Below are 27,345 nucleotides of genomic sequence, written 5' to 3'. Positions count from 1 at the left end.
TCAGAATGGGACTGGGGCGTGGAATTACAATGTGTGGCCACTGGGAGATCCTGCTTTCTCTGGCGGACAGAGCGTAGGTATTCAGCGAAACGATCTCCCAGTCTGCGTCAGGTCTCGCCAATATATAGAAGGCTACATTGGGAGCACCGGACGCAGTATACCACCTCAGATGACTCACAGGTGAAGTGTCGCCTCACCTGGAAGGACTCAAACTTCCACTAACGAACATTGACTTCTCAAACTTCCGCCTATGCCTCACCTCCCCCTCGTACCCCATCCGTTATTTATTTATATACACATTCTTTTTCTCCCTCTGTCCCTCTCACTATACCCCTTGCCCATCTTCTGGGTTCCCCCTTCCCCACCTCCCCCTTTTCCTTCTCTCTGGGCCTCCTGTCCCATGATCCTCTCATATCTCTTTTGCCAATCAACTGTCCAGCTCTTGGCTCCATCCCTCCCCCTCCTGCCTTCTATCATTTTGGATCTCCCCTCCCCCTCCCACTTTCAAATCTCTTACTATCTCTTCTTTCAGTTAGGGTCTCAGCCCAAAACGTTGACTGTACCTCTTCCCAGAGATGCTGCCTGGCCTGCTGCATTCACCAGCAACTTTTTTGTGGGTTGCTTGAAATTCCAGCATCTGCAGATTTCCTGGTGTTTACTGTTTAATGAAAATAGTTTATGACAACAATTGTTCAGAAATTAAAACATTTGGTTTCAACTGTGGCATTCAGCCTCATTTGCAGGAAATTTATTTGCAGTGTCACTGAATATTAGAACCAAAAAATTATAGATTTTAAATATAAATCTAGGTGTAAATCTAGGATTTATAGAAAGTCTAAAGGATCTAGACTTTAAATATAAATTTAGGATTTGTATTGTTCAATACTTTTTAATCAATTGTGGACTTTGATACCTAGTCTTTTAAATTTCTTTGTAATAGAATGCATTGGATCATTTCTTCAACCAACACTAGAAAAAAATTATAACTTTTATTGCCGTCATATTTATTTTGGATTAAGTCTCTTTTTTTGTACACTGTTTTTAGTCTCAAGACACTGCTGACTTCATCTGGTCAAGAAGTCTTTTTGGTGATGAAAGTTTATCCAGTACCTTGAGTAGCTTGGAAGATAAGGCAAGTGAAATTTGTACGAAGGAGTCTCTTCAGGGAGCAAGCACACCAGTACACCAGACTTGTCTCAACTGTTTCCTTTCACAGGAGGAGAGTTCAGTCCTTGGCACATTGCAGTCGATTCCTGATTTTAGTAAGACATTTGAGCTCATTGAAACTGTAAGTTTCTCATTTGCTATCATTAAGTGTGGTAATCTAATACCTAGTTGGTTAACGTGTAACTGAATATAGCACTCGGCAATAGTATGCAGATTAATGATGTTTTATACAGTCAGTGGCCACTTTATTAGGTACACCTCATTAATCCAAATATCTAATCAACCAATCATTTTGCAGCAACTGAGTGCGTAAAAGCACGCAGACATAGACAAAGGGTTCAGTTGTTATTCAGACCAAATGTTAAAATGGAGAAGAAATGTGATATAAGTGACTTTGACCATGAAATGATTGTTGGTGCTAGGTGGATGGCTTGAGTATCTCAAAACTGCTGATCTCCTGGGATTTTCACTCACAGCAATCTCTAGAATTTACAGAGAATAGTGTGAAAAACAAAAAAAAAATCAAGTGAAGGACAGTTCTGTGAGCAAAAATGTCTTGTTAATGATAGAGATTAGGAGAGCATGGCCAGACTGGTTCATGCTGACAGAAAGGTGACAGTAACTCAAGTGACCACATGTTGAAGTGGATGGGCTACAGCAGTGGAAAACCACACAGTCTTCCATTCCTGCATCTAATAAAGTGGCCATTGTGTATGTTGTGTGCTTAAAAATAGCACGTGTATTATTTGTATGTACTGTAGCAAAAATTTAATTTAAAATGTTTTTTTTTGTTTTGAGGTAGGTTTTTTTTTTTGCTTTTATTACCCTTGAATTTTGAAACCTAATTTCCATAATATGCCCTTAACACCAGAGATGTGGTTTTAGTCTTGACATTGAGAGCGATCCGTATGGAGTTAGTATATTCTCCCTGAGACCATGTGGTTTTCCAATGGGTTTTTTGATATTTTTTCCCTCATCTCAAAGGGATGCAGGCTGGTGGTTTAACTGCCCACTTTAAATTGCTCCTTGGGAATGAAGACTCTGGAGGAGTTGATACGAATATAAGGAGAATAAAAGGCAGGGGATTCGTGTAGAATTAGTGTAAATGAATGGCTGTTGGTCAATATCAACTCAGTGGGCTGGAAAGCTTGTTTTTATGCTGTGGGTCTCTGTGACTCAATGAGGCAATAATTGGGTTAAATTAAAAATGGTGCCCTAAACCCAGTTCAAAGTGCAAAGCAAATTTATTATCAAAGTACATGTATGAGACCAAAGACATGGGAGCAGAATTAGGCCATTTGGCCCATTGAATCGACTCCTTCATTCAATCATGGCTGATCCTTTTTTTCCCTCCTCAGCCTTATTCCCCGGCTTCTCCCCATATCCTTTGATGCCATGTCCCATCAAGAACCTGTCAAGCTCTGCCTTAAATATACCCAATGACCTGGCCTCCACAGCTGCCTATAGTAATAAATTTCACAAATTCACCACCCTCTGGCTAAAGAAATTTCTCCACTTCTGTTTTAAATTCTCGGCTCTCTTTCCTGAGGCTGTGCCCTCTTATCCTAGACGCCTCCTTTATGGGAAACATCCTTTCCACATCTACTGTCTAGGCCTTTCAACATTCAAAAGGTTTCAAAGAGATCCCACCCCCATACTTCTAAATTCCACAGACCCAGGACCATCAAACATTCCTGTATGGTGACCCTTTCAATTCCAGGATCATCCTTGTCAACCTCCTCTGAACCCTCCCCAATGCCAGTACATCTTTTCTTAGATGAGGAGCCCAAAACTGTTCACAATATTTAAAGGGAGGCCTCATCAGTGCCTTATAAATCCTCAGCATCACATTCCACGCCCTCACCACCCTCTGCGATTATATAAAAAAAAACTTGCCCCTGACATCTCCTCTGTACCTACTTCCAAGCACCGTAAACCTGTGCCGTCTCGTGTTAGCCATTTCAGCCCTGGGAAAAAGCCTCTTGACTATCCACACAATCAATGCCTCTCATTATCTTGTACACCTAATTTTGCTATTTGCTGTGCCCAATCTCCTGCAAATAGGGAGAATGTTTTTAACTATCACCTGGGCAAGGGTTTTCTTCATTCAACATTTATTAACTGCTGTGCATGACAACTAGAAGGAGCAGCAAGTATAGCCAAAGAGGTATTATTAAGGCAGTAGCAACTACCTTTGAGTGAAGAACGGAAGTGTGATGATGACTATAATCATGGCCTCAACAAACAAATACTACCTGATCTTGAATGACGAGCGACTGAACCTTTTTGACCAACCTCCCATGCAGGGCCTTGTCAGGTGTCTTGCTCAAGTGCATGTAGACAATATTCACTGCCTTGCATTCATCAACTTTCCTGGTAACTTCCTTGAAAAACTTTATAAGATTGGTTAGCGTCAATCTACCACGCACAAAGCCATGCTGACTATCCCTAATCAGTCCTTGTCAATCCAAATACTCATATATCTGGTCCCTTGGAATATCTTCCAATAACTTTCTCCCTACTGATGTCAGGCTCACCAGCCTATAATTTCCTTATTTATTCTTAGAGTTTTCTTAAACAGCAGAACACCATCAGCTATCCTCCAGTTGTCTGGTACCTCACCTGTTACTAAGAATAATTTAAATATCTCTGCTAGGGCCCCTGCAATTTCTGCACTTGCCCTCCATAGGGTCTGAGGGAACACCTTATCAGGCCCAGAAAATTTATCCACACCAGCACAGCAAACGCCATCTCCTCTGTTTAGAGTCCATAAAGTTGATGCTGCTTTGCCTCACTTCTATAGAATCTATGTCCTTCTCCCGAGTAAATACAGATGCAAAAAATCCATTTAAGATCTCACCCATCTCTTTTGGCTCCATGTATAGAGTACCATTCTGATCTTCCAGAGGATCAATTTATTCCCTGCAATCCTTTTGACTTTAACATAGCTGTAGAATCCCTTGGGGTTCTCCTTCACTTTACCTGCCAGAGCAACCTTGTGCCTTATTTTAGCCCTCCTGATTTCTTTCTTAAGTGTTCTCAGCTTCAGCAGCTTCTCTGGAAAAGAGTACCGTCGATGTTTCTGGCCAAGAAAAAGTGCGGAGGAGTAGATTTAAAAGGTGGGGGGGAGGGGAGAGAGAAACACAAGATGATAAGTGAAACCTGAAGGGGGAGGGTTGAAGTAAAGAACCTGGAATTTGATAGGTGAAAGAGACAGAAGGCTGTTGAAGAAAGAAAAGGGAGGAGCACCAGAGGGAGTCGATGAGGTGAGAGAGGGAAAAGGGGATGGGAAATGGTGGAGGAGAGTGAGGTGTGGGAGGCATTACTGGAAGTTTGAGACATCAGTGTTCACGCCATCAGGTTGGATGCTACCGAAACGGAATATAAGGTGTTGTTTCTCCAACCTAAGTGTGGCCTCATCATGACAGTGGAGGAAGCCATGGATAGACGTATTGGAATGGGAACGAGAAGTGGAATTAAAATGAGTGGCCACTGGGAGTTCCCACTTTTTCTGGCGGAATGAGTGTAGGTGCTCGGCAAAGTGGTCTCCCAATCTATGTCAGGTTCACTGATATACAGGAGGCCATACCAGGAGCACCAGATACAATATGACCCCAACAGACTCAGCTAAGTGCCGCCTCACCTGGAAGTACCGTTTATGGCCCTGAATGGTAGTGAGGGAGGAGGAGTAGGGGCAGGTGTAGCTTGCAAGGATAAATGGCAGGAGGGAGGTCAGTGGGGAAGGACGAATTGACAAGGGAGTCGCGTAGGGATCGATCCCTGCAGAAAGTGGAGGGGTGAGAAAGATGTTTGGTGGTGGGATCCCATTGGAGATGGCGGACGTAATCTTGTTTGTGATTCTCTTTTGTTCCTGCCTACAGCTGTTATGCACCTTTTTGTTTTCTTAACCAGGGCCTTAATATCTGTTGAAAACCAAGGTTCCCTAAACCTATTTTCCTTGTCTTTTATTTTGACAGGCACATACAAGCTTTGTACTCTTAGAATTTCACTTTTGAAGGCCTCTCTTTTACCAAATACACATTTGCAAAAAAAAAAAATAGCCTGTTCCAATCCATATTTGCCAGATCCTTCCTGATACCATCAAAACCGGCATTTCTCCAATTTAGAATCTCATCCGAGGACCAGACCTATCTTTTTCCATATTTACTTTGGAAGCTATTGGCATTATGATCACTGGATGCAAAGTGTTCCCCTACACAAACTTCTGTCACCTGCCCTGTCTCATTCTTTAATAGCAGATCAAGTATTATGCACTCTCTTGTTGGAATTTCTATGTACTGATTAAGGAAACTTTCCTGAACACATTTGGCAAACTCTATCCCATCTAGTTCTTTTATAGTATGGGAGACCCAGTCAATATGTGGAAAGTTAAAATCACCTTCTATAACAATCTTGTCTTTCTTGTAATATTTTTCTCTACAAATTTGTTGCTGTAAAGCCCATGGACCGTTGGGTGGTCTTTAAAATAGCCCCATTAACGTGGTCATACCTTTCTTATTCCTCAGTTCCATCCATAAAACCTCGCTAGACAAATTCTCCAGACTGAATACTACTGTGACATTTTCCCTGACTAGTGACGCCAATCCGCCCTCCCCCCACTCCAACAAATCCTTCTTGACCTGTCACGTCCAAAACAATGGAACCCCAGAATACTGAGCTGCCAGTCCTGCCCCTCCTGCAACCAAGTCTCACTAAAGGCTACAGTATATAATTCTATGTGTTGATCCATGCCCTGAACTCATCTGCCTTTCCTACTTCTACAGTGAAATATGCACAGTTCAGACCATTAGTTGCACCATGTTCAACCTTTTGATTCCTGACTTTGAAGTTTTAACATCTGTCTCCACAACCTCTCCATTATCTGTTCTGGCAGTGTGATTCCTATCCCCTGCAACTCTAGTTTAAACCCTAATGAAATGGAATAAAAATTACCTTGACGATAGGAAATAAAGGGTGATGGATACTTCGACTGGATACCTGTGACTAATGGTGTGCCCCAGGGTTGAACCTCATTCATTATTTATGTAAATGATTTGGATATGAAAATATATGGCATGATTAGCATGTTTTGTTTAGATCTTGTTGATAGTGAAGCAGGTTACAACGAATTACAAACAGTTTTAACCAGTTAGGGAGATGGACTGAGGAATAGGCAGGGTATTGATGAGTATTGTGAAACAGGGATAAGTAACACAAAAAATTCTGGAGGAATTCTGCAGGTCTGGAGGCATCTATGGAAATGAATAGATAGTCAACATTTCGGGCTGAGATCCTTCTTCAAGACTGAGGAGAAAGGGGAAGATGCCAGAATAAAAAGGTTGGGGAGGGGAAGGAGGCTAGCTGGAAAGAGAAAGATGAAGCCAGATGGGTGTGAAAGGTCAGGGGTTGGCAAAAGAGGAGTCTGATGGGAGAGGAGGGTGGACCATAGGAGAAAGGGAAGGAAACTGAGCATACAGAAATATTTTAACTGCAGATACATTATTCTTAAAAGAACTAGTGCTTTCTACTTGCATTTCCTTTATTGTGTTATTGTATGAATATTACCTTCCTAGCTTTGAATTTAGGCTTTCTGGTTTTATCAGAGGAGATAGGTTTTATCTCTTCAACATGTAGAACAAAACCACTGGAACCATAACAATAGAATATGATGACAGGCACATACAAGTTTTGTACACTCATCCATCTAGTTGTATTCAAACTGCAACAGCCTTTTTGTTTTCATTTCTCATCTGAAGTAGATTTTTAGAATGCAAGATTCAAGATTCATTTCATTTAAGTTTTTTTTATGATCTCAATATTGGCTCCAAATGTAACTTAAAATTGTGCACTCTGCTTTTAGGTTTTGTGGTTTGAGTTTAAATTAATTTCATTTGTTTTCTAGGATTCTGTAGTTTGGAATGAACTAACTAACTTCGACCTTTCTGAAGTTGACGAAAAAACACCTCCTAAACAGACTCCTGTTAAATTTGAACGTTTGCAGCACAAAGGTGGAATAGGTTATCGCTTTGATGGCCATGCCATTTCAGATCTGAGCAGAACTACCTGCAGTAATAGCAGTGGGCATGGTGAGCTCATTCCTATAACATCTCCTGTTGTTGCTAAGTTCAGCACACCGCCAACCATTTTAAGAAGGAAAAGAAGATTGCGTCTTGGTCCATCTCCATCCAGTGACTGCAACAGTCTTTCTTTCATGGATAACAGCACTACAAGTCCAAAAAGTACTCCAGTTAAAGTACTGCCATTTTCACCTTCCCAGGTAGAACTTGCAGAACCTTTGAAATATGTGTTTTATATTAATTCAGTCTTCATTATCTGTTGATTTGCTACCTGTGATTCCTCATATTTGAGTGGTTGGCCCCATGCCCACCATTTCCTTTTTGAAACGTGTTTACAGTAAATATTTATGATCTAGAATCCCTGAACTTATTCTAAAGTTCTGAAAATCTGCCAATGTGACAATTATCGCTAACAATAGCCCAACACATTATTAATTAACTTCTGTTAGATATCACATAGCAGTATAATATTTTTTTTAATGAACCGGCAAGTGTTGGAAACGGGCCAGGTATGTTTAAAATGAGCATGGGAAGAAGCATCATTGAGTATCAGGACCTCTGAACAATGGAATAGCAGATTACCTGAGTTTTACTGCTTGTGTATGTACATGATGAGTGACCTATCATTCTGTACAAATATGGTGATGAATTTCCAGAGTACATGTCAAGTGGCTGCCTAATGTGCACTGTACCTAAGGAAAGCAGTTTGTGTTTATACAGCTGCACCTTATAATCTCAAAACCTATCACAACTTGTACATTTCAGTCTCTTCAATGAAAGTGATTTGTTAGCTTGTGTGCTTTTATGTCTATGTTTTAATGTGTTTATTGATAAGTGTTAATACTTTTAGAACATTGAGCATTTTTATCTTTATTTGGGGAGTAGACTTGGTACAAGGGAGAGGGACTTGTTTTTTGTTATTTGCAGGAGTCCATGCCTCGATCTCAAGGTGGATAAAGAGGACTTGTTTAACACTTTTGTAGTTTAGGAAAAATGTGAAAAGTTGACGAGTCTACTTTAAAACTGCTAAGACTATTTCTAAGATCTATAAAACCATTAGCCAGTTATGTATAACCAACTTCCCACATGTACTTACGAGTACACCAATGATGTTTAGATTCATTTAAAATAAAATGGGGTCCGAGTTGTGAGGGCAGGAGTTCAAGAATGAGATACAGTAGGTATGGCTTATAAAGATTAAACATACTTAATGATCCAAGAAATAGCAGCACTCATATGCCATGCTTTGCCTTTTAATAAGATCACCTCTGATTGAGCCATTGCTTTTAATTCCATCTTTCTGCCTAATTCCCATAATTATTGATTCCTTTATGATTCAAAAATTACTGATCTGTCTTTTACAGCCTTGAATATACACTCAGCGGCCACTTTATTCGGTACACCTGAACTCCTGCTCATTAATGCAAATATATAATCAGTCAATCATTTGGCAACAACTCAATGCATCAAAGCATGCAGACATAGTCAAGAGGTTCAGTTGTTCAGACCAAACATCAGAATGGGGAAGAAATGTAATCTTTATCAAGAAAAGTCACTTTGGCTGTGGAATGATTCTTGGTGCCAGATGGGATGGTTTGAGTATCTTAGAAACTGCTGATTTTCTGGGATTTTCACACATAATGAGCTCCATAGGTTACAGAGAATGGTGCAATAAACAAAAAACATCAAATGTTTTTGATGTTTGTTCTGTGGGCAAAAATGCTTTGTTAATGATAGAGGTCAAAGGAGAATGGCCAGATTGGTTCAGGGTGACAGTAGCTCAAATAACCATGTGTTATAACAGTGAGCAGAAGAGCATTTTTGAATGCACAACACGTCAAACCTTGATGTGGATGGGCTGCGGTACAGAAGACCACAAACATACGCTCAGTGGCCACTTTATTAGGTACAAGAGATAAAGTGGCCACTGAGTGTACGTTTTTAACAACTTTATCCACATCTTTCTGACTTAGAGAATTCTGGATTCGTAATACTTTGAGAGGTTGTGCTGCTTGTCCTGTCTTAACGAAAAGTACTTTTTTATCTTTATATTTGGATGAGGGGTGGAGGAGTCACCCAGTTCTTTATTCCTCCACCAAGTGAATCATCCTCATGGCATCTAACCTATGAAGCCCACTCAGAATCTTGTATTTATCATCCAGATGTGTAGAAGGCCATTCAGCCATCAATCCTCTTCCTCTGAGTTTCTCAGTAAACTATTTTACTCACAAACCTGTTAACAACCTCTTGAATTTTTTCCTCTGCTACCCACTAGAAGCAATTTACAATAGCCAATTAACTCACAGGCACAACCTAGCAATGTGAAAGGAAACTGGAGTACCTGGGATAACCTATACACTCAGAGGGGGAAATGTAAACTTCATACTGGTATTGTTGAAGCTGGGTTAAATTCAGGTTGCTTGAAGTTGTGAAGTAGCAGCACTGCCTACTATGTTACAATGCCATTCCTGTTCTTATAAATTCTTAGGGATCATGAGCCCAGTGTACTCAGGACTTCCTTGGTTGGGGAATATTTTCAATGAAGGAATTTGATTGTAGTCTTTAATACTACAAGAAGGAGATAAGTGAAGTGACCTTAACTGGGGGAAAAAAATAAAGTAATACAGAAAAAGTAAATAAAGTTCCTGAACATTTCAAACTACATTTCTCAGAATGTGTAGGGATGAAAGATAGATAGAAAACAAAATAGACTGGCGTTTTGCCAATAAACTTTGCAATAGGAGCTGTTGTGGTAAAATTAATTTATATGATCTTTTATCTTTTTCGGATGTTGGTTGAATGTTTGTGTACTATTAGCATTATATCTTATTTACAGTAGCTTCATTTTTCTTATTGGTTACTATTAGCTTGTTGAAGTATTTTATAATAAACATAATCATCTGTACATTCTGAAAGATTACTACAATTTAACTATTCTTCATTCATATTCTATTTCCCCTGCACCCAGTTTTTTAATATCTGTTCTGGTAACGATCACCTGAACATTGATAATGCAGCACTTACTTCGACTCCAGTCTGTGGGCAGAAAGTTCTAGTTACAACTCCACTGCGAAAAGACCAAACACCTAGAGTTCAAAAAGAAAACGTAGGGTGAGTAGTTTTATTATTCCTCTAACACACTATTGAATCATTTTACATTTTCTTATGTTTTTAATCTTTGGCAAGTGGATCCAAATTCAGATCATGACAAACTTAATGGTAAATGTAACAATTCTCTCTTTCTTGTTTCTGGCACCTTACATCCTACTTTTGGCTGCAGAGTGAGAAAACTAGCGTTCCCTTCTGAATTATCATGTGATTTGATTTGAGATCACAAATGCTTATGTACATCCTTAAAACTGACTGCCTTGTATCTCTGTGTACTCCCTCAATAAATAAATTGTCAGTTTGTTTGTGGTTACTCACAGGCTTTCTGCCATATTTAAATGTTGATATGGTGCCCCATTCTCCTATGTCCACTTTTCACTATATCAGTAACAATAAGGAATGCTATGTCATTTTTGTGGTCTACATGGAGCAGTCTATAACTTGGTTTCTCCCTGTTGCCTTCCTTAAAGAAAAGAACAACATTGGCTATTCTTCAATTTTCTGGAACCTCATCAAAAGATTCGATCAAAGATCTTTGTCAAGGCCCCAGTAATCATTTGCCTACTTCATTATCCTGAGATAGATTAAAATACCTTGACAGAATGTTTAAGTCTTTACAACCAGGATGAGGTACCAGATAATTGGAGGACAGCTAATAAGGAAGGGCAACAGGGTTCTGGGTAATCACAGGTCAATTAATCTAACGCCAGTGGTAAGGGTGTGATGATAAAAAATTTGAGGGATGGGTTTAATATTTACATGGAAAGGTTGGGGTTGATCAAAGATTATCAACATAGCATTGTAAGGTACCGATTTAACTTGAATTTTGTGAAGAGATAACAGATGTATTAATAAGGGCAATGCAGCTGATATAATCTACACAAAGTGAGTATTGGTCATGGATTGGTCCAGAAGATTAGAACGGGTGGGATCCCAGGCAAGTTGGCAAATTTGTTTCAAAATTGGCTGGTAATGCAATGGATTGTGATAGAGCATTGTTTCTGGTGAGATCAGTTGAGCTCTGAATCAATATATTTAGGGTATTTTGATCTTGGCTGATTTTACTAGGCTAGGTTGAATCAACACATTCATTACTAGCAAATATTCTAATGTATTTGTGGTTCCCAAACTTGTCAACAAATGAGGTATCCAAAGATTCATTGAAATTACGTTCAGCTGCATATATCTATCTTTAAATATTTCCCTTTTGAATAGTTGGCGACCCAAGAGCAGCTCACTCTCAATTTCATTGGCTCAATGAATAATTTCCATTTATATATTGCAATTTGGTCCTTTCATTAGAAACTGTTCATTTTGTTTTTCATTTCTTTTGCTGTATTTTCATAAAATAACATCTGTATTTTGTAGTTTCAGGACCCCCACAATAAGACGAACGGTTTTAGACAGCACTCCGAGGACACCTACCCCTTTCAAGAATGCACTTGCTGCCCAAGAAAAGAAATATGGGCCTCTTAGAATGGTGGTAAGAGTAGTATTGTAGTAATATGTTATGATTTAGTTCTGATTAGCATATATCTGCTTATCTTAGTTTTTTGCATGATCCATATATTGTTCTGTTCTGCTATTTTGATGCCCCCTTTAAAAGTTGGTTTAGTGTTCACTGGAATGTGCAGTGATACTGTCCAGCAACAAAAAGAAACTTAACAGTAGCAGCCAAGCAATCCTGCTGAGTTGTGGTACTTAAATCTACTGGAGTTTGCCTTGAGCGGAAAAATTAAATTTTAAAAGGCGGTCTGCAGCAAATAAGCTTTTTGTTATTTGCTTTCTGATTTATTTATCATTCTTTCAGGCGTTATCATTGTTACACATGGTATATTAGTTTTGTGTTGATAATTTAACAATCTCAGGTATTTAAAATATTTTGCCTTTTGATTTGTATTTTTGCAGCTACTACTGATAAAATAGTTAAAATTTGAAAGACTCCTAATTATGAAGCAAAAGCAAAATACTCAGATGTTGGAAATCTGAAATGCAAATGAGTATTGCAATTGTGAAGAGAGAAAACACTTTAATATTTGCAATCAATGATCTTTCATCGGGAATTCAGAAGTTAAAGATAAATTAAGTTTTAAGATGCAGGGAATGTTAGGGTGGGAGGAAAAGAAGGGTGTCCGGAGTAGAAGGCTGGAGAGATTCAACAATAAAAGATTTGACAGTACAAGTTAAGATTGCTGGAAATGTGAAATGATACTGTATTATGTACACATTTCAAACTGCTGCCTCACAGCTCCAACGACTCGGATTCAATCCTCATCTCCAGTGCAGTCTGTGTGGAATTTTTATATTCTCACTGTCACTGTCTGGGTTTCAGTGCTCCACTTTCCTCCCACATCCCAGCCAGGTAATGTGTCATAGTAAAACAAAAAGATTGCCCCAGTTGTTTAGGTGAGTGGTAGAATCTGGGGAGGGCTAACTTAATGGGAATGAGGGGAGAATAAGATTAAGTGCTGGTAGTCGGTGCAGATTCATAGAGCCAAAGAGCCCCATATGCTGTATCTCTTGACTGAAGGAAACTACTGATTATCTAAAATTGTGAAGGTAGATCAAATGGGTGCTTTGTCAGTAGACAGAAAGTTACTTGTCAAATTTATGTGAGATTGGTTGGTGTCAAAGTGAGGTGGAAAATTTTAAATGGCAGATAGCTGGAAACTCGGTTGGGGGTGCGGGGGGCTTGGTTCCAGACTGAACAAAAGTCTCTTTAAAGTCAGGTTGAATTTATTGTCAAATTATGCTTAAAAGTTTTTATCTCTAATATTTCCCAACTTTGATAAATAATTGCTGACCTGAAACAACTGTTTCTTTCTTGATAAAAGGTACTTAACTGAAGGTTTACTTGCACTAATTTGTAAAGAAACCATTGAATTTTAACATCTAGAGGACATTTTACAAATGTGATTCGATACTAATATTAAAATATGACCAGCTTAAAACAATACCATGTGTTTAAGTAAAACTAAGGAATTACTCCATTGACTACCTAGCCTCAATCACTTGCACATTTAGAAGAGGATATTCGTGAGGTCTTGAAGAAGGAGACTGGGGCTGACATATTACTTGGAGAAGGAATGGATCCATTTTTCAAAGTCTGTGAACAAGAGGTAGTATTATAGCTTCTCACTTCTGCCTTGATGATCTGTAAACAAAATAAAAACTGATTTCTAATTTTCATCTTTACTCCTTTACTTTACTTTCCTCTGCTTTGGACTCCCCCCCCCCCCCCCCAAAAAAAAATCACAGCATACGACTCCTCTCAAGAAAGTACGAAAATCTCTTGCTTTAGATACTTGGAACAAGGATGACTTTGGTACGCAAAGGTTCACACAGACCTTTGTTTCAGATGTAGAGGTGAGTGTGTCATTTCTAGAAACTTGGCAATGTAGGAAAGTTAATTATAAATATCAGAGTGATCTAGTATTAGTACCTACTTCACTAGAAGATGTAACTTGTCATTCATTTTCATTATTCAACAAGATAGTTTTTGACTCTAGATTCCAAAAGGCTGATGAATAGTTTCTTTAGAATCTGAGTTCCGTTTAGTTGTATTAGCATTAACCTTCATACTATGTGCCACTGTGGGATATATGTATGAACCAATGAGAATGGATATTAACAATGTTCCGATTAAATTTTGTTATTGGAATATATGTTGCATTTAAAATGATTTATTTCTAGTAATCTATTTTCTAGTCTTGCTCTCAAGTGCTCATCCAGCTACAATTTGCTGTTTCTATTCTTGAGCTGAGCTACCAGTAGATGAACCTCTTGCATGAATGATGGTTTCAGTGGTAAATGATGGTTTCAGTGGTTATGGCCATGGAAGTGAAAAGTCTTAAGGAACTTAAAATAATGTTACATATGGAAGCTGTTGATTTGGGTTTGGAGACCATTGTGTGGATTGAGAGTAGTCTGCTCGGTCCCCTGACCCTGCTCTGCCTTTTACTAAAATGGTGACTGATACAGGTGTAGCCTCATCTTTTCCTGCCCATCTCCGATCCAATTTGAATCACTTGCTTTTTCAGAAGCTGTCTTAAAAATATTCAGAGGCGAAGTGTCACCTCAGCTGGAAGGACTGTCTGGGGGCGTGAATGGTGGTAAGGGAGGAAGTGTAAGGGCATGTGTAGCACTTGTTCCGCTTACAAGGATAAGTGCCAGGAGAGAGATCAGTGGCAGGCGACACTTCACCTGTGAGTCGGTTGGGGTGATATACTGCGTCTGGTGCTCCCGGTGCAGCCTTCTATATATTGACGAGACCCGACGCAGACTGGGAGATTGTTTTGCTGAACACCTACACTCTGTCCACCAGAGAAAGCAGGATCTCCCAGTGGCCACACATTTTAATTCCACATCCCATTCCCATTCTGATATGTCTATCCACGGCCTCCTCTACTGTCAAGATGAAGCCACAGTCAGGTTGGAGGAACAACACCTTATATTCCGTCTAGATAGCCTTCAACCTGACGGTATGAACATTGACTTCCCTAACTTCCGCTAATGCCCCACCTCCCCCTTGTACCCCATCCGTTATTTATTTATATACACACATTCTTTCTCTCTCTCTCTCTCTCTCTCCTTTTTTCCCCTTTGTCCCCCTGACTATACCCCTTGCCCATCCTCCGGGTTTTTCTCCCCCCTCCCCCTTTTCCTTCTCCCTGGGCCTCCTGTCCCATGATCCTCTCATATCCCTTTTGCCAATCACCTGTCCAGCTCTTGGCTCCATCCCTCCCCTTCCTGTCTTCTCCTATCATTTTGGATCTCCCCCTCCCCCTCCCACTTTCAAATCTCTTACTAGCTCTTCTTTCAGTTAGTCCTGACAAAGGGTCTCGGCCGGAAACGTCGACTGTACCTCTTCCTAGAGATGCTGCCTGGCCTGCTGCGTTCACCAGCAACTTTGATGTGTATTGCTTGAATTTCCAGCATCTGCAGAATTCCTCATGTTTGCGTTAGTTTGGTCAAAATTGTGTTCTGAAGAAAAGTTTTTTTTTAAGATGCTTGTTTTCCACAAGGAGGTAAAGTGAGTGGGCTAGGAATAGGCTTGTTTACTGGTAGCCACCTTAAGTAATTTGTTAAAACTTAGAACCTTGCATGCTCCTCATTTGGAAGTACAGTAAATGTGGAAATCAGAAAAATAATTGACTTGGAAAAACAAATTACCTCTCCTTTACAGTCTGAAAACCAGTTGAACACTTCATTACTGAAAACACTTTTACCAGAAAAATCAGACATCACCACAAGTACTTGGAGCAGAAATGTTATCTTGTCTGAAATAAAGCAGCAAAATACTTCAAAAACTGTCCGATTTGAGATACCTTTGCAGGTAAGCTTGTGGCGTTGTTTATAATGTGCATTCATTAATTTTAAAAATGCTACTTCATTTAACATCTTTCACAAAGCAATCAAAACCAAAAATCTTTTGATTTGGGAAATTTTAGTTTTAGTCAAAAGAATTTAGTCTTTAGTCTTGTAATTCCCTTGAAAATTTTGTTTATAATTGGTACCTATAACCTTGTATGAAAGGGCAAATCAGAAATACAATAGGGCCTTTTAAGAGAGTCCTGGATACATGGTACAGAGTACATGGAGCTTAGAAAAATAGAGGGCTATGGGTAACCCGAGATAATTTCTAAAGTAAGTGCATGTTCGGCACAGCATTGTGGGCCGAAGAGTCTGTATTGTGCTGTAGGTTTTCTATGTATCTACATAACTTGTTTGGTAGCAAACCCTTCTGGAGAATCTACAAATATAATTTGTACTACTTGGGCTGCTTTCAGGAACTTGAGCAATGTCTAGTTAGATCTGAAAATATAAAAAATATTGCTCAGCTGGGACAAACAATGTTTTCTTAAAGTTCCCGGACCTGAGGAAAGCTGCATCAACATTAATACTGATAAAATCTAAGAGGGTAGGACAAACAGCGTGAGGAAAGGTGCCAACATTTAATTCAAAGGATAAATTCAACTGGAAGCTATTTATTTTCTTTCATGCAAATTTTGAAGCCTTGAAGTTATGTTCACAAGCTATTTGATACAACCCACTAATAACATAGTAATAATACTAGTTGTATTAGTTGCCTTCAATCAAAAATGCAAATATTTCCCTATTAGTGACTGAATGGAGGGCAAGAAGAGATTCATTTTGGATTGAATAGGGCCATTCCCCATGTCCAGAATCAGATTTAATATCACTGACATATAGAATATGAAATGTGTTCTTTTGTGGCAGCAGTATAGTGAAAAGACATAAAATTATTTTAAGTTACAAAAATAGTGTTGAAAGAGTAACGAGGTAGTGTTAATGGAATATCCAGAAATCTGATGGCAAAGGCGAAGAGCAGCACACACAAAATGCTGGAGGAACTCAGCAGGCCAGGCAGCATCTTGGAAAAGAGTATAGTCAACATTTTGGGCCAAAATGTTGTTATTGCATCACCATTCAACCAGTTGATCTATCTCACTCCTGTATGCCTCTTCACTGCATTCTGAGATTCTACCATAATAATGGTGTCTTTGGCAAATTTATTAAAGGTGTTTGAGCTGTACTTCGCTGTACAATCATGAGTGCAGAGAGAGCAGATCAGTTGGCTAAGCACACATCCTTGAGCTGTGCCTTTGTCGGTGAGATGTTACCAATCTGCACTGACTGTGGTCTCATGTTTGAAGTAATCTTCAGTTGAGTCATCTTGGGAAGTTTTTTTTGAAGTGATCCTGAACTTGGCACCTGCTGAGCTTCCATCAGCCAAGCAGATTTTGCCTTAAAAATGCTGGCTAGGTTTGTAGCCAAACTCTAAGTGAATTTCTAGTGTTTCTGTTTATAAAGAAAATCAAACAAGAAATTGATCTTTTGTTGGCTCTCTGTCTGTCCCTGTGAGTATTGATCACTGAAAGTGTTCACCTCCTTGCGTATATTCACTTTCAATGAAAATGAAAGGCTAAATCCACCATACCCATGATTTGTAGTTCACTTGAATAAAAATTTTCTGAGGAAAGGATGTATCATATGGCGAATACTCAGGTATAACTGTCATGCAAGTGCTGTATTTGTGGGACCTGCTTCTTTCTATATTAACAAGGTGATTGCCTTATTAGTGATATGACCCATTCTGCTAAATTAGAGAAATAGGGTCACCTTTAAACTGCTATGTATTAATGTACTAAACCAGATACAAGACCAAGTTCTGGACTGCCTGTGAATAATATAATGAATCACTTTTTTGTTTAAATGATCAGGATCTTGATATGAGACAGAAAATTGTTAGTTTAATCTTGCAAGTCAAATAACATTGGTATACTTGATCTTTGCTGTAAATTTCTAAGGTGATTTTTGAAAATTGATTATAAATTATCACTGCACTTTTGTTTTATTAGCCTCCCAGAAATATCGGGAACTTTACAGTTTCACTGTGTGACAGCAATCATGGAGTTACTCCCTCCGATGTAGATAAAACAAAACAAATACCCAAAGGAGTTACAAAAGTTGCATAGGATAGCAATTGTTAAATATCAAACATATTAAATGTTGTTGCAGCTTCTATGGAAGAAAATTTGTAAATTTTCCACTAGATTGCGAGTACAAGTCATACCAATGTTTCATAATGTATGGGACAGAATGAACTCTAGATCTATGTATCTTTTTTTTTAAATCTAAGGTACTTCAAGTATAAATAATGGATTAGAAAATAAAACAGAATTTCAAGTTTGACTGTGGAAGCAACAAATTTGTGCTGATAATTAATTGGAAACATTAACAGTAGGTCAGGTCAAAGCCACAGTACTTTGGAGTAGCTCTAATCAATAGAAACAGTGCATTGGAAATAACTGCACTCACATTCTGGAAATTGGAAGCTGAGGTGAAAGGTAGAACAAGAAATTTGAAGATCTGGCCTATGATGAATGATGTGATCATATTTAATTAGAACAAATCTCTAACAGCTGGACTCTAGCTCTAATGAAGAAGTTCATACCATTATAAAAATGCACAGCTCAGAAGAGGGCCATTCAATTATGTCCATGCTGGCCAAAAAGATGTTTTATCTGTAGGTGCCATATATCTATTTTCTATCTGTCTGTATTGTATTTTGTGCTGTGTGTTTATTATGGGCAATTTGTCACCTGGGTTGGGCCATGGCCGAAGCAACTGAGTATAGTCATGTATACTCTTTGTCCTAGTTAACCAGTTTAGTTGAGAAGGCTTGAGTCGGGCGAGTTTTGTTTTGTTGACTGCTAATGGGAACACATTTTTTGTTAATAAGCTTATTTTGCTAATTTAGTTCCATTAGATTTTTATCGCTATAAGATCGTTCATCTTTGGTTTCGTAATAAAGAATCAAACTTTTTTCGACTTGGAACTCAGTTATTTTGGGAGCATGTGTCAACTCCCGTACTCAGTCTCTCAGCACTTTGGTTTGTTTTTAAGTAACTGCTACATTATCCTTGGTATCCTTTTAATAAGTCTCTTCAGCACCTTTTGCCTTTCTGTCCTCCTGAATACCTGCCTGGAAATGAGTACCATATTCCAGCTGAGATTTAATCACTATTTCATCTAGCTTTTGTGAACATACATTTGTGAAACCAAAGATTCCATTTACTGTTTCTCTGTTCTTCTCAGCATCCTGCTATCTTCAGACTTCTGTACATAAATTGCAGTCTATACCCATTTGACAGTCATTTTTCTTTGCCTTGTCCTTTCTAACAAAAAGAATTTCCTTATATTTATGGGCATTTGCTATGGATGCAAGTGTCATAAGAGGTTTCTCCTGATGCCTTCACTGTTATACCCCCTTATCACTTCAGAATTAGGTTCATTAACACTGACCCATATCGTGAAATGTGTAATTTTGTGGCAGCAGTAGAATGCAGGACATAAAAATTCCTGTAAGTTACAAAAATAAATAAATTGTGTGAAAAAGAGGAATCGCTAGGTAGTGTTCATAGATCATTCATAAATATGATGGCAGACCCTGGAGAGACTTGTTCTGGAGCTGCTCCGGCCTATGGTCAGGCCACACTTAGATCCCCTCCAGTTCGCCTACCAGCCCTGACTAGGAGTTGAGGATGCCATCGTCTACCTGCTGAACCGTGTCTACGCCCACCTGGACAAGCCAGCGAACACTGTGAGGGTCATGTTTTTTGACTTCTCCAGTGCGTTCAACACCATCCGCCCTGCTCTGCTGGGAGAGAAGCTGACAGTGATGCAGGTGGGTGCTTCCCTGGTATCATGGATTCTTGATTACCTGACTGGCAGATCACAGTACGTGTGCTTGCAACACTGTGTGTCCGACAGAGTGATCAGCAGCACTGGGGCTCCACAGGGGACTGTCTTGTCTCCCTTTCTCTTCACCATTTACACCTCGGACTTCAACTACTGCACAGAGTCTTGTCATCTTCAGAAGTTTTCGGATGACTCTGCCATAGTTAGATGCATCAGCAAGGGAGATGAGGCTGAGTACAAGGCTACGGTAGGAAACTTTGTCGCATGGTGTGAGCAGAATTATCTGCAGTTTAATGTGAAAAAGACTAAGGAGCTGATGGTAGACCTGAGGAGTGCTAAGGTACCGGTGAACCCTGTTTCCATCCAGGGGGTCAGTGTGGACATGGTGGAGGATTACAAATACTTGGGGATACAAATTGATAATAGACTGGACTGGTCAAAGAGCACTGAAGCTGTCTACAAGAAGGGTCAGAGCCGTCTCTATTTCCTGAGGAGACTGAGGTCCTTTAACATCTGCCGGACGATGCTGAGGATGTTCTACGAGTCTGTGGTGGCCAGTGCTATCATGTTTGCTGTTGTGTGCTGGGGCAGCAGGCTGAGGGTAGCAGACACCAACAGAATCAACAAACTCATTCGTAAGGCCAGTGATGTTGTGGGGATGGAACTGGACTCTCTCACGGTGGTGTCTGAAAAGAGGATGCTGTCTAAGTTGCATGCCATCTTGGTCAATGTCTTCCATCCACTACATAACGTACTGGGTGGGCACAGGAGCACATTCGGCCAGAGACTCATTCCACCGAGATGCAGCACAGAGCGTCATAGGAAGTCATTCCTGCCTGTGGTCGTCAAACTTTACAACTCCTCCCTTGGAGGGTCAGACACCCTGAGCCAATAGGCTAGTCCTGGACTTATTTCATAATTTACTGGCATAATTTACATAATACTATTTAACTATTTATGGTTCTATTGCTATTTATTATTTATGGTGCAACTGTAATTATGAGAGAAAACTGGCAGGGAACATAAATACTGACTGTAAAAGCTTTTATAGATATGTAAAAAGGAAAAGACTGGTAAAGGCAAATGTAGGTCCCCTACAGACAGAAACAGGTGAATTGATTATGGGGAGCAAAGACATGGCAGACCAATTGAATAATTACTTTGGTTCTGTCTTCACTAAGGAGGACATAAATAATCTTCCAGAAATAGTAGGGGGACTGAGGGTCCAGTGAGACAGAGGAACTGAGCGAAATACATGTTAGTAGGGAAGTGGTGTTGGGTAAATTGAAGGAATTAAAGGCAGATAAATCCCCAGGGCCAGATGGTCTGCATCCCAGAGTGCTTAAGGAAGTAGCCCAAGAAATAGTGGATGCATTAGTGATAATTTTTCAAAACTCGTTAGATTCTGGACTAGTTCCTGAGGATTGGAGGGTGGCTAATGTAACCCCACTTTTTAAAAAAGGAGGGAGAGAGAAACCGGGGAATTATAGACCGGTTAGCCTAACGTCGGTGGTGGGGAAACTGCTGGAGTCAGTTATCAAAGATGTGATAACAGCACAGTTGGAAAGCGGTGAAATCATCGGACAAAGTCAGCATGGATTTGTGAAAGGAAAATCATGTCTGACGAATCTCATAGAATTTTTTGAGGATGTAACTAGTAGAGTGGATAGGGGAGAACCAGTGGATGTGGTATATTTGGATTTTCAAAAGGCTTTTGACAAGGTCCCACACAGGAGATTAGTGTGCAAACTTAAAGCACACGGTATTGGGGGTAAGGTATTGATGTGGATAGAGAATTGGTTAGCAGACAGGAAGCAAAGAGTGGGAATAAACGGGACCTTTTCAGAATGGCAGGCAGTGACTAGTGGGGTACCGCAAGGCTCAGTGCTGGGACCCCAGTTGTTTACAATATATATTAATGACCTGGATGAGGGAATTAAATGCAGCATCTCCAAGTTTGCGGATGACACGAAGCTGGGCGGCAGTGTTAGCTGTGAGGAGGATGCTAAGAAGATGCAGGGTGACTTGGATAGGTTGGGTGAGTGGGCAAATTCATGGCAGATGCAATTTAATGTGGATAAATGTGAAGTTATCCACTTTGGTGGCAAAAATAGGAAAACAGATTATTATCTGAATGGTGGCCGATTAGGAAAAGGGAAGGTGCAACGAGACCTGGGTGTCATTATACACCAGTCATTGAAAGTGGGCATGCAGGTACAGCAGGCGGTGAAAAAGGCGAATGGTATGTTGGCATTTATAGCGAGAGGATTCGAGTACAGGAGCAGGGAGGTACTACTGCAGTTGTACAAGGCCTTGGTGAGACCACACCTGGAGTATTGTGTGCAGTTTTGGTCCCCTAATGTGAGGAAAGACATCCTTGCCATAGAGGGAGTACAAAGAAGGTTCACCAGATTGATTCCTGGGATGGCAGGACTTTCATATGAAGAAAGACTGGATGAACTGGGCTTGTACTCGTTGGAATTTAGAAGATTGAGGGGGGATCTGATTGAAACGTATAAAATCCTAAGGGGATTGGACAGGCTAGATGCAGGAAGATTGTTCCCGATGTTGGGGAAGTCCAGAACAAGAGGTCACAGTTTGAGGATAAAGGGGAAGCCTTTTAGGACCGAGATTAGGAAAAAATTCTTCACACAGAGAGTGGTGAATCTGTGGAATTCTCTGCCACAGGAAACAGTTGAGGCCAGTTCATTGGCTATATTTAAGAGGGAGTTAGATATGGCCCTTGTGGCTATGGGGATCAGGGGGTATGGTGGGAAGGCTGGTGCAGGGTTCTGAGTTGGATGATCAGCCATGATCATAATAAATGGCAGTGCAGGCTCGAAGGGCCGAATGGCCTACTCCTGCACCTATTTTCTATGTTTCTATGTTTTCTATGTAATGAAAACCAATTTCCCCCGGGATCAATAAAGTATGACTATGACTATGACTATGACCAAGAGGGAAAGAAGCAGTCCCTGAAATGTTGCATTTGGGTCTTCAGGCTCCTGTAACCCCTCCATGATGCTAGTAATGAGAAGAAAACTTATCCTGGATGGAAAGGATCCTTAATGATGCTGCCACCTTCTTGAGCACTGTTTTTTGATGATGTCATTGATGGTGGGGAGAATTGTGCCCATGATGGAGCTGACTGAATTTACAACCCTTTGCAGCCTCTTGCACTCACAACATTCTGTTCTTGGTAATTTCGTGCCCCATCTTAATTCATTGTATTTTCTTGAATCCATGCAAACCTATATTCTTTCTCATTTTCTTATGATATAGGACACCATTTAGCCCGTGTTGGCTCTCATAGTAAGCTGATCAATCCCATTCCCCCACTTGCATATTGTAACCTTCTCTGTCATGTACCCAGCGATACCATCCTGATTCTCCTACAGCAGGGTAATTTACAGTAATCAAATTCAGTATGTTTTAAAATTATAGATACTGTCAGGAAGCTTTGGATTGCTTTTCAAGACCCTGTAGGTCACTGATGTCATTTTATAGAAGTTTTCTATAACTTGTTTTCTGTTTTGTATTATACACAGATGACCAGTGAATGGGAAGCAGTTGCTTGTGGAAAGACGGAGGATCAGCTAATAATGACTGAACAAGCTCGGAGGTATCTTAATGCCTATAATGGCAGCAGCACTAGCAGGGCACTGATCCTGTAGCTGGCCATTGCTTAAGGAGCCAATAAATATACACTAAAACTGAGAGCTGATGATTTATGTCATAAGCTTAGCTCCTGATCTACCTAGATGTGATTTTTCTGGAGGGTTGAATCTCTTTAATATTCTGATACGTAATAGACAAACTTAACCAAAACTAAAAGCTGCTTTTGCTAAGTGTAATATGTGCTAATAAGATAGCTTTTATTTAAAATATATGAAACACATGGATGGAGAGGCAGAAACAAGTACTGTCTGAGTTGCACTCTTTTGTCTTTGATATGCTGTAAAAAGAACAGACTAAATGCTTTTGATGGATATTATGGGTAATTGTCACATAGTTGTATTTTTAACCCAGTCCATAATTGTTAACTAAACACTGACACATTAGGATTGGCTGCTTGGAATCAAGCTTGAAAATTTAAAGCAGCTAATATCAGATATGTGACAATTGACAAAACCAAGATAACTTCATACTGTATGGTATGCTTTATTGTGAACATATGTCAATATGATCAAATAAGTGTGTTAAGCACAAAGCTGTGTTTTTATAATGTAAGTAAGAAGATGAAGTTTTTTTATTCCACAATATTGAAATACCAGTATTTAACACAAATCTCTGAAATGTGAGATGGTGTTTTGAATGTATTGTAGAAGCAGGGAAAAGTTGTAAATTGAGAGGAAAGGGTACATTTTCTTTAAATTATTTTCAGCTCTAATGCTTAATAGTATTTATGTGTGAATATCGAGAGCCTAGAAGCCGCTGTTAATTCCTGTTGATCAGAAGTGATGATAGTTATGTCACACATTCCGAAATATGCATATCTTTTTAAATATTTAGATACTTTATCAGAAAACCTTAACTTATAACCTTTAAGTCTACTAGCAATTGGGAGCAGGAGTGTGTGTTCATTTTCAGTCATCTCCATATTCTATGATTTACAAGCAGAAGGGAGAAACATTTCCTAATCTCCTTTTGTACAGAATAGCACCCCTGTTTTGAACTGCTTCTTTCCTTATCACTATATTTTCTGAAAGAAAATAGGTGAAGAAACTGAATGAGAACTGCACACTCACTTATAACCTAAGCTATCTACCGTAACCTAAGCTATCTGTAAATACAGACGAATTAATCCATTTCCTCTTCCAAATCTAGTTAATCTCACAAACCTATAATACTTTGCACTTAAATGTCTAACCAGTAATGGATATGCATGTGTTTGCTTTAAGTTATAAATTGATTAAATAATATGTTAGTCCTGTAGTCCTCATTTTAAAGCAAGTTATCACATGCAAATCCATTATTAGTCAGTTGCACCTTAAGATCACAAATCACAATTATTATTTTTTCATGTATTTCCAAATGTATTCTGTAAACAAATGTTCTATTCAACATGGTAAGCATTAACATCACAGTTACAATCCATTTTTGTGAAAAGTGATAGTTTTGGAAGTGGGTAAAAATCAAGGAAATGTCTGTCATTTTTATTTTTAATGACATTACATCTGACTGATATCATTTTCATAGCATTATGACATCGGTCATTCTGGTTACTTTTATAAGTAGTGTGGGGAGCAAACTTTTGCAGCAACTTTGGAGCAGTAGGAAAATTACGTACATTGTGATACAACTTTAAGCTGATTGAGTTTATGCGACCTATTAGCAGTTTAATTTGATTTTGGTTATTTCATGCAAACTTGAGTAGACAAATCTATTTAGTATCTGGGGTTAAGTTCTCAACAAATTTGTTCCTATTACCTTGTCTTGTTATTTATGTTTCAAGCTATAACATCTATCTTTATACACTAAAACTTCCTCAAGTCAACTTACACCAAATCGGAGGGGAATAAACATTGCCCTATGGTCTTTTTTTTAATATAAATCAATTTGTTTACTTTCTAGATATGTTGTTTACTTTGTAAAAGTATCTCAAGTTGAAATTAAATTGTGTGAGTCTCAGAATGTGGAAGAATTATTTCCCTGATTTAAAATGATCCATTGTTTCATGCACAGGCAAAACATTGGGTTAAAGTTGCCTGAACTTAGATATTTGCACTAAATATGTGTTTACTTTTCCTTCTCCCCCTTAGAAAGATTTTAATTAGATGGATCTACAGAACATGGAGTGTATGTGGAGATGTAGCACTGATGTATTTAGGGGGAAAAAGCAAAATAGTACATGATTATTAAATAGCAATAAAATTTAGACACTCTTTCCTCTCCTGAATTGTACTGCTATGCACAATAGCAGGATATGCTTGCTGCTATTGAGAGATGGAAAAGGGAGCATCTGATGCACTGTGTATAGAATGTACATAGTTTGTATGATGGAAACAGTGATTCTGTAACATTTAACAACTATTCTATGTGTGAAGGTTCTATCTTGCATGCTGTGTTCACTAAGCACATATTAATTGGACACTTTTTGAAAAGTTGTGTTTTTGTTTTCATTTTGTCTTTTTTTTAAGGTGGTTTTGTTTCTGCAGGATTGAAGTTTTGAATGTCATGCATGCAGCAGTTATTTGTATCTGGCATCTGCTCTGATTACATAATCTCTGGATCTGTGCAACAGCATTATTGATTTATATCATTTTTACATAATTCACAGATGCTGTATAAATAGTGAAGGATTGTTTAGTTGTACCAATATACTGCCATATGGGTTAAGATTTCCTGCTGTAATCTGTCAAGTGTGTGTTTTGGTATACTGGTGCATGTTCTTTGCCATGATCACAAAATGGTACACCAACTGCCTATGTAGAGCATATGTATGTTGTGTCAAAATAAATTGCTATGTGCTAACCTGTAGTTGTGTAATGTTTTCAAAAGATTTTCCAAATTCTGATTATTTAAAAACAAAGGGGTATGAAAGGAAATAGCTGAAATGAGAACCTAAATATTGGTCATTTAGTACCTATGACACTGTACTAATTCATTGTATTGGTGAATGATACATTTTTTCTCCACTTGTCATACAATATGAATTCCAATAGTGATGGAATTGTCTCAACCCTGTCAGGTGGTTTCAGTAAAATTATCCCGTAGAGGTTCTGGCAATTCGTTCATACTAGGCACAAGATCTAGAATACATTTTAATGTTTGAAATTAACTTCTAGGTCCAATAGTTTTTGGTTCATTTTGTGGCCTGTGCAATTTGGTATGTAGTAAGAACACAACTGATCTTTGCACTCCTGGTCTGGGGAGCAATGAGCTAATTCACTTTTCATAAACCCCTAATGTCCATCCCAGGAGATGTTTTCATACAGGTCATTGAGCAAGGCCAAGTGGACACAGGAGTCACGTAGAGAGTGAGCCCTGTGGAGTGGGGTGTGGGGGTGATAGGTGTGTTTCGTAGTAGGATCCCGTTGAAGATGGTGGAAATGAAGGGGAATCGTGTGGCGGATGCTGAGGCTTGTGGGGAGGTAGGTCAGCATGAGGGGAACTCCATCACTGGTGGAGGAAGAGAATTGCAGTTCTCTGAAGGAGGGCATTTCAAAGGTACATTTAATGTCAGAGAAATGTATACAACATACATCCTGAAATACTTTTTCTTCACAACCATCCATGAAAATAGAGGAGTGCCCCCAAAGAATGAATGACAGTTAAATGTTAGAACCCCAAAGTACCCCCCTAGCTCTTCTCCTTCATGTGCGTAAGCGGCAGCAAGCAACGATTCTCTCTCCCCCCCCCCCCACTGGCAAAAAAAAACACCTGCCACTGAGCACTCGAGGATGAGCAAGGCAACAACAAAGACACAGACGTGCAGTAGTCCAAAGACTACATTGTTCACCCAGCATTTGACATACCACAGTCAGTCAGTCAGTCAGTCAGTCAGTCTCTCTCTCTCTCTCTCTCTCTCTCCCTCTCTCCCTCCCTCCCCATAATAAGGGAGAAACAGATGTCTCCGTTTCACAACAAGAGGGGAGGCATAATAAGCAACTCACTGGTTTACGATGTTAAAAGTCCGTTGCATCGCTTTTTCCGAGCTCTGTGCCCAAAGATCTCAGATCTCTGGGCACACAGCCTTGGATCCTCAGATATTCTGGAATGGAAAACCTCTTCTTGAGAACAGGTGTGGAAACTAGGGAACTGAGAA

General features: G+C 39.3%; 1 protein-coding gene across 5 annotated transcripts in view; it reads left to right on the top strand.

The window, feature by feature from the left end:
* Positions 1-26,041, top strand: part of mybl1 (v-myb avian myeloblastosis viral oncogene homolog-like 1) — a 63,520-nt gene extending 37,479 nt beyond the window's left edge. For 3 of the 5 annotated variants that reach the window (XM_063064446.1, XM_063064462.1, XM_063064439.1), the window contains 8 exons: positions 1,046-1,288; positions 7,070-7,444; positions 10,213-10,355; positions 11,721-11,835; positions 13,355-13,471; positions 13,611-13,718; positions 15,538-15,687; positions 23,126-26,041. In XM_063064446.1, the coding sequence (XP_062920516.1) occupies positions 1,046-1,288; positions 7,070-7,444; positions 10,213-10,355; positions 11,721-11,835; positions 13,355-13,471; positions 13,611-13,718; positions 15,538-15,687; positions 23,126-23,251 (1,377 nt within the window). In that variant the 3' untranslated portion in view covers positions 23,252-26,041. The remainder of the gene's footprint in view (positions 1-1,045; positions 1,289-7,069; positions 7,445-10,212; positions 10,356-11,720; positions 11,836-13,354; positions 13,472-13,610; positions 13,719-15,537; positions 15,688-23,125) is intronic. The other 2 variants (XM_063064471.1, XM_063064455.1) reach the window with 1 other exon arrangement.
* Positions 26,042-27,345: the final 1,304 nt, after the last annotated feature.

The sequence above is a fragment of the Mobula hypostoma genome, chromosome 1, assembly GCF_963921235.1.
Source record: "Mobula hypostoma chromosome 1, sMobHyp1.1, whole genome shotgun sequence".
NCBI lineage: Eukaryota > Metazoa > Chordata > Chondrichthyes > Myliobatiformes > Myliobatidae > Mobula > Mobula hypostoma.
The sequence above is the reverse complement of the archived record's forward strand: the minus strand, read 5'-3'. Positions and strand labels throughout refer to the sequence as shown.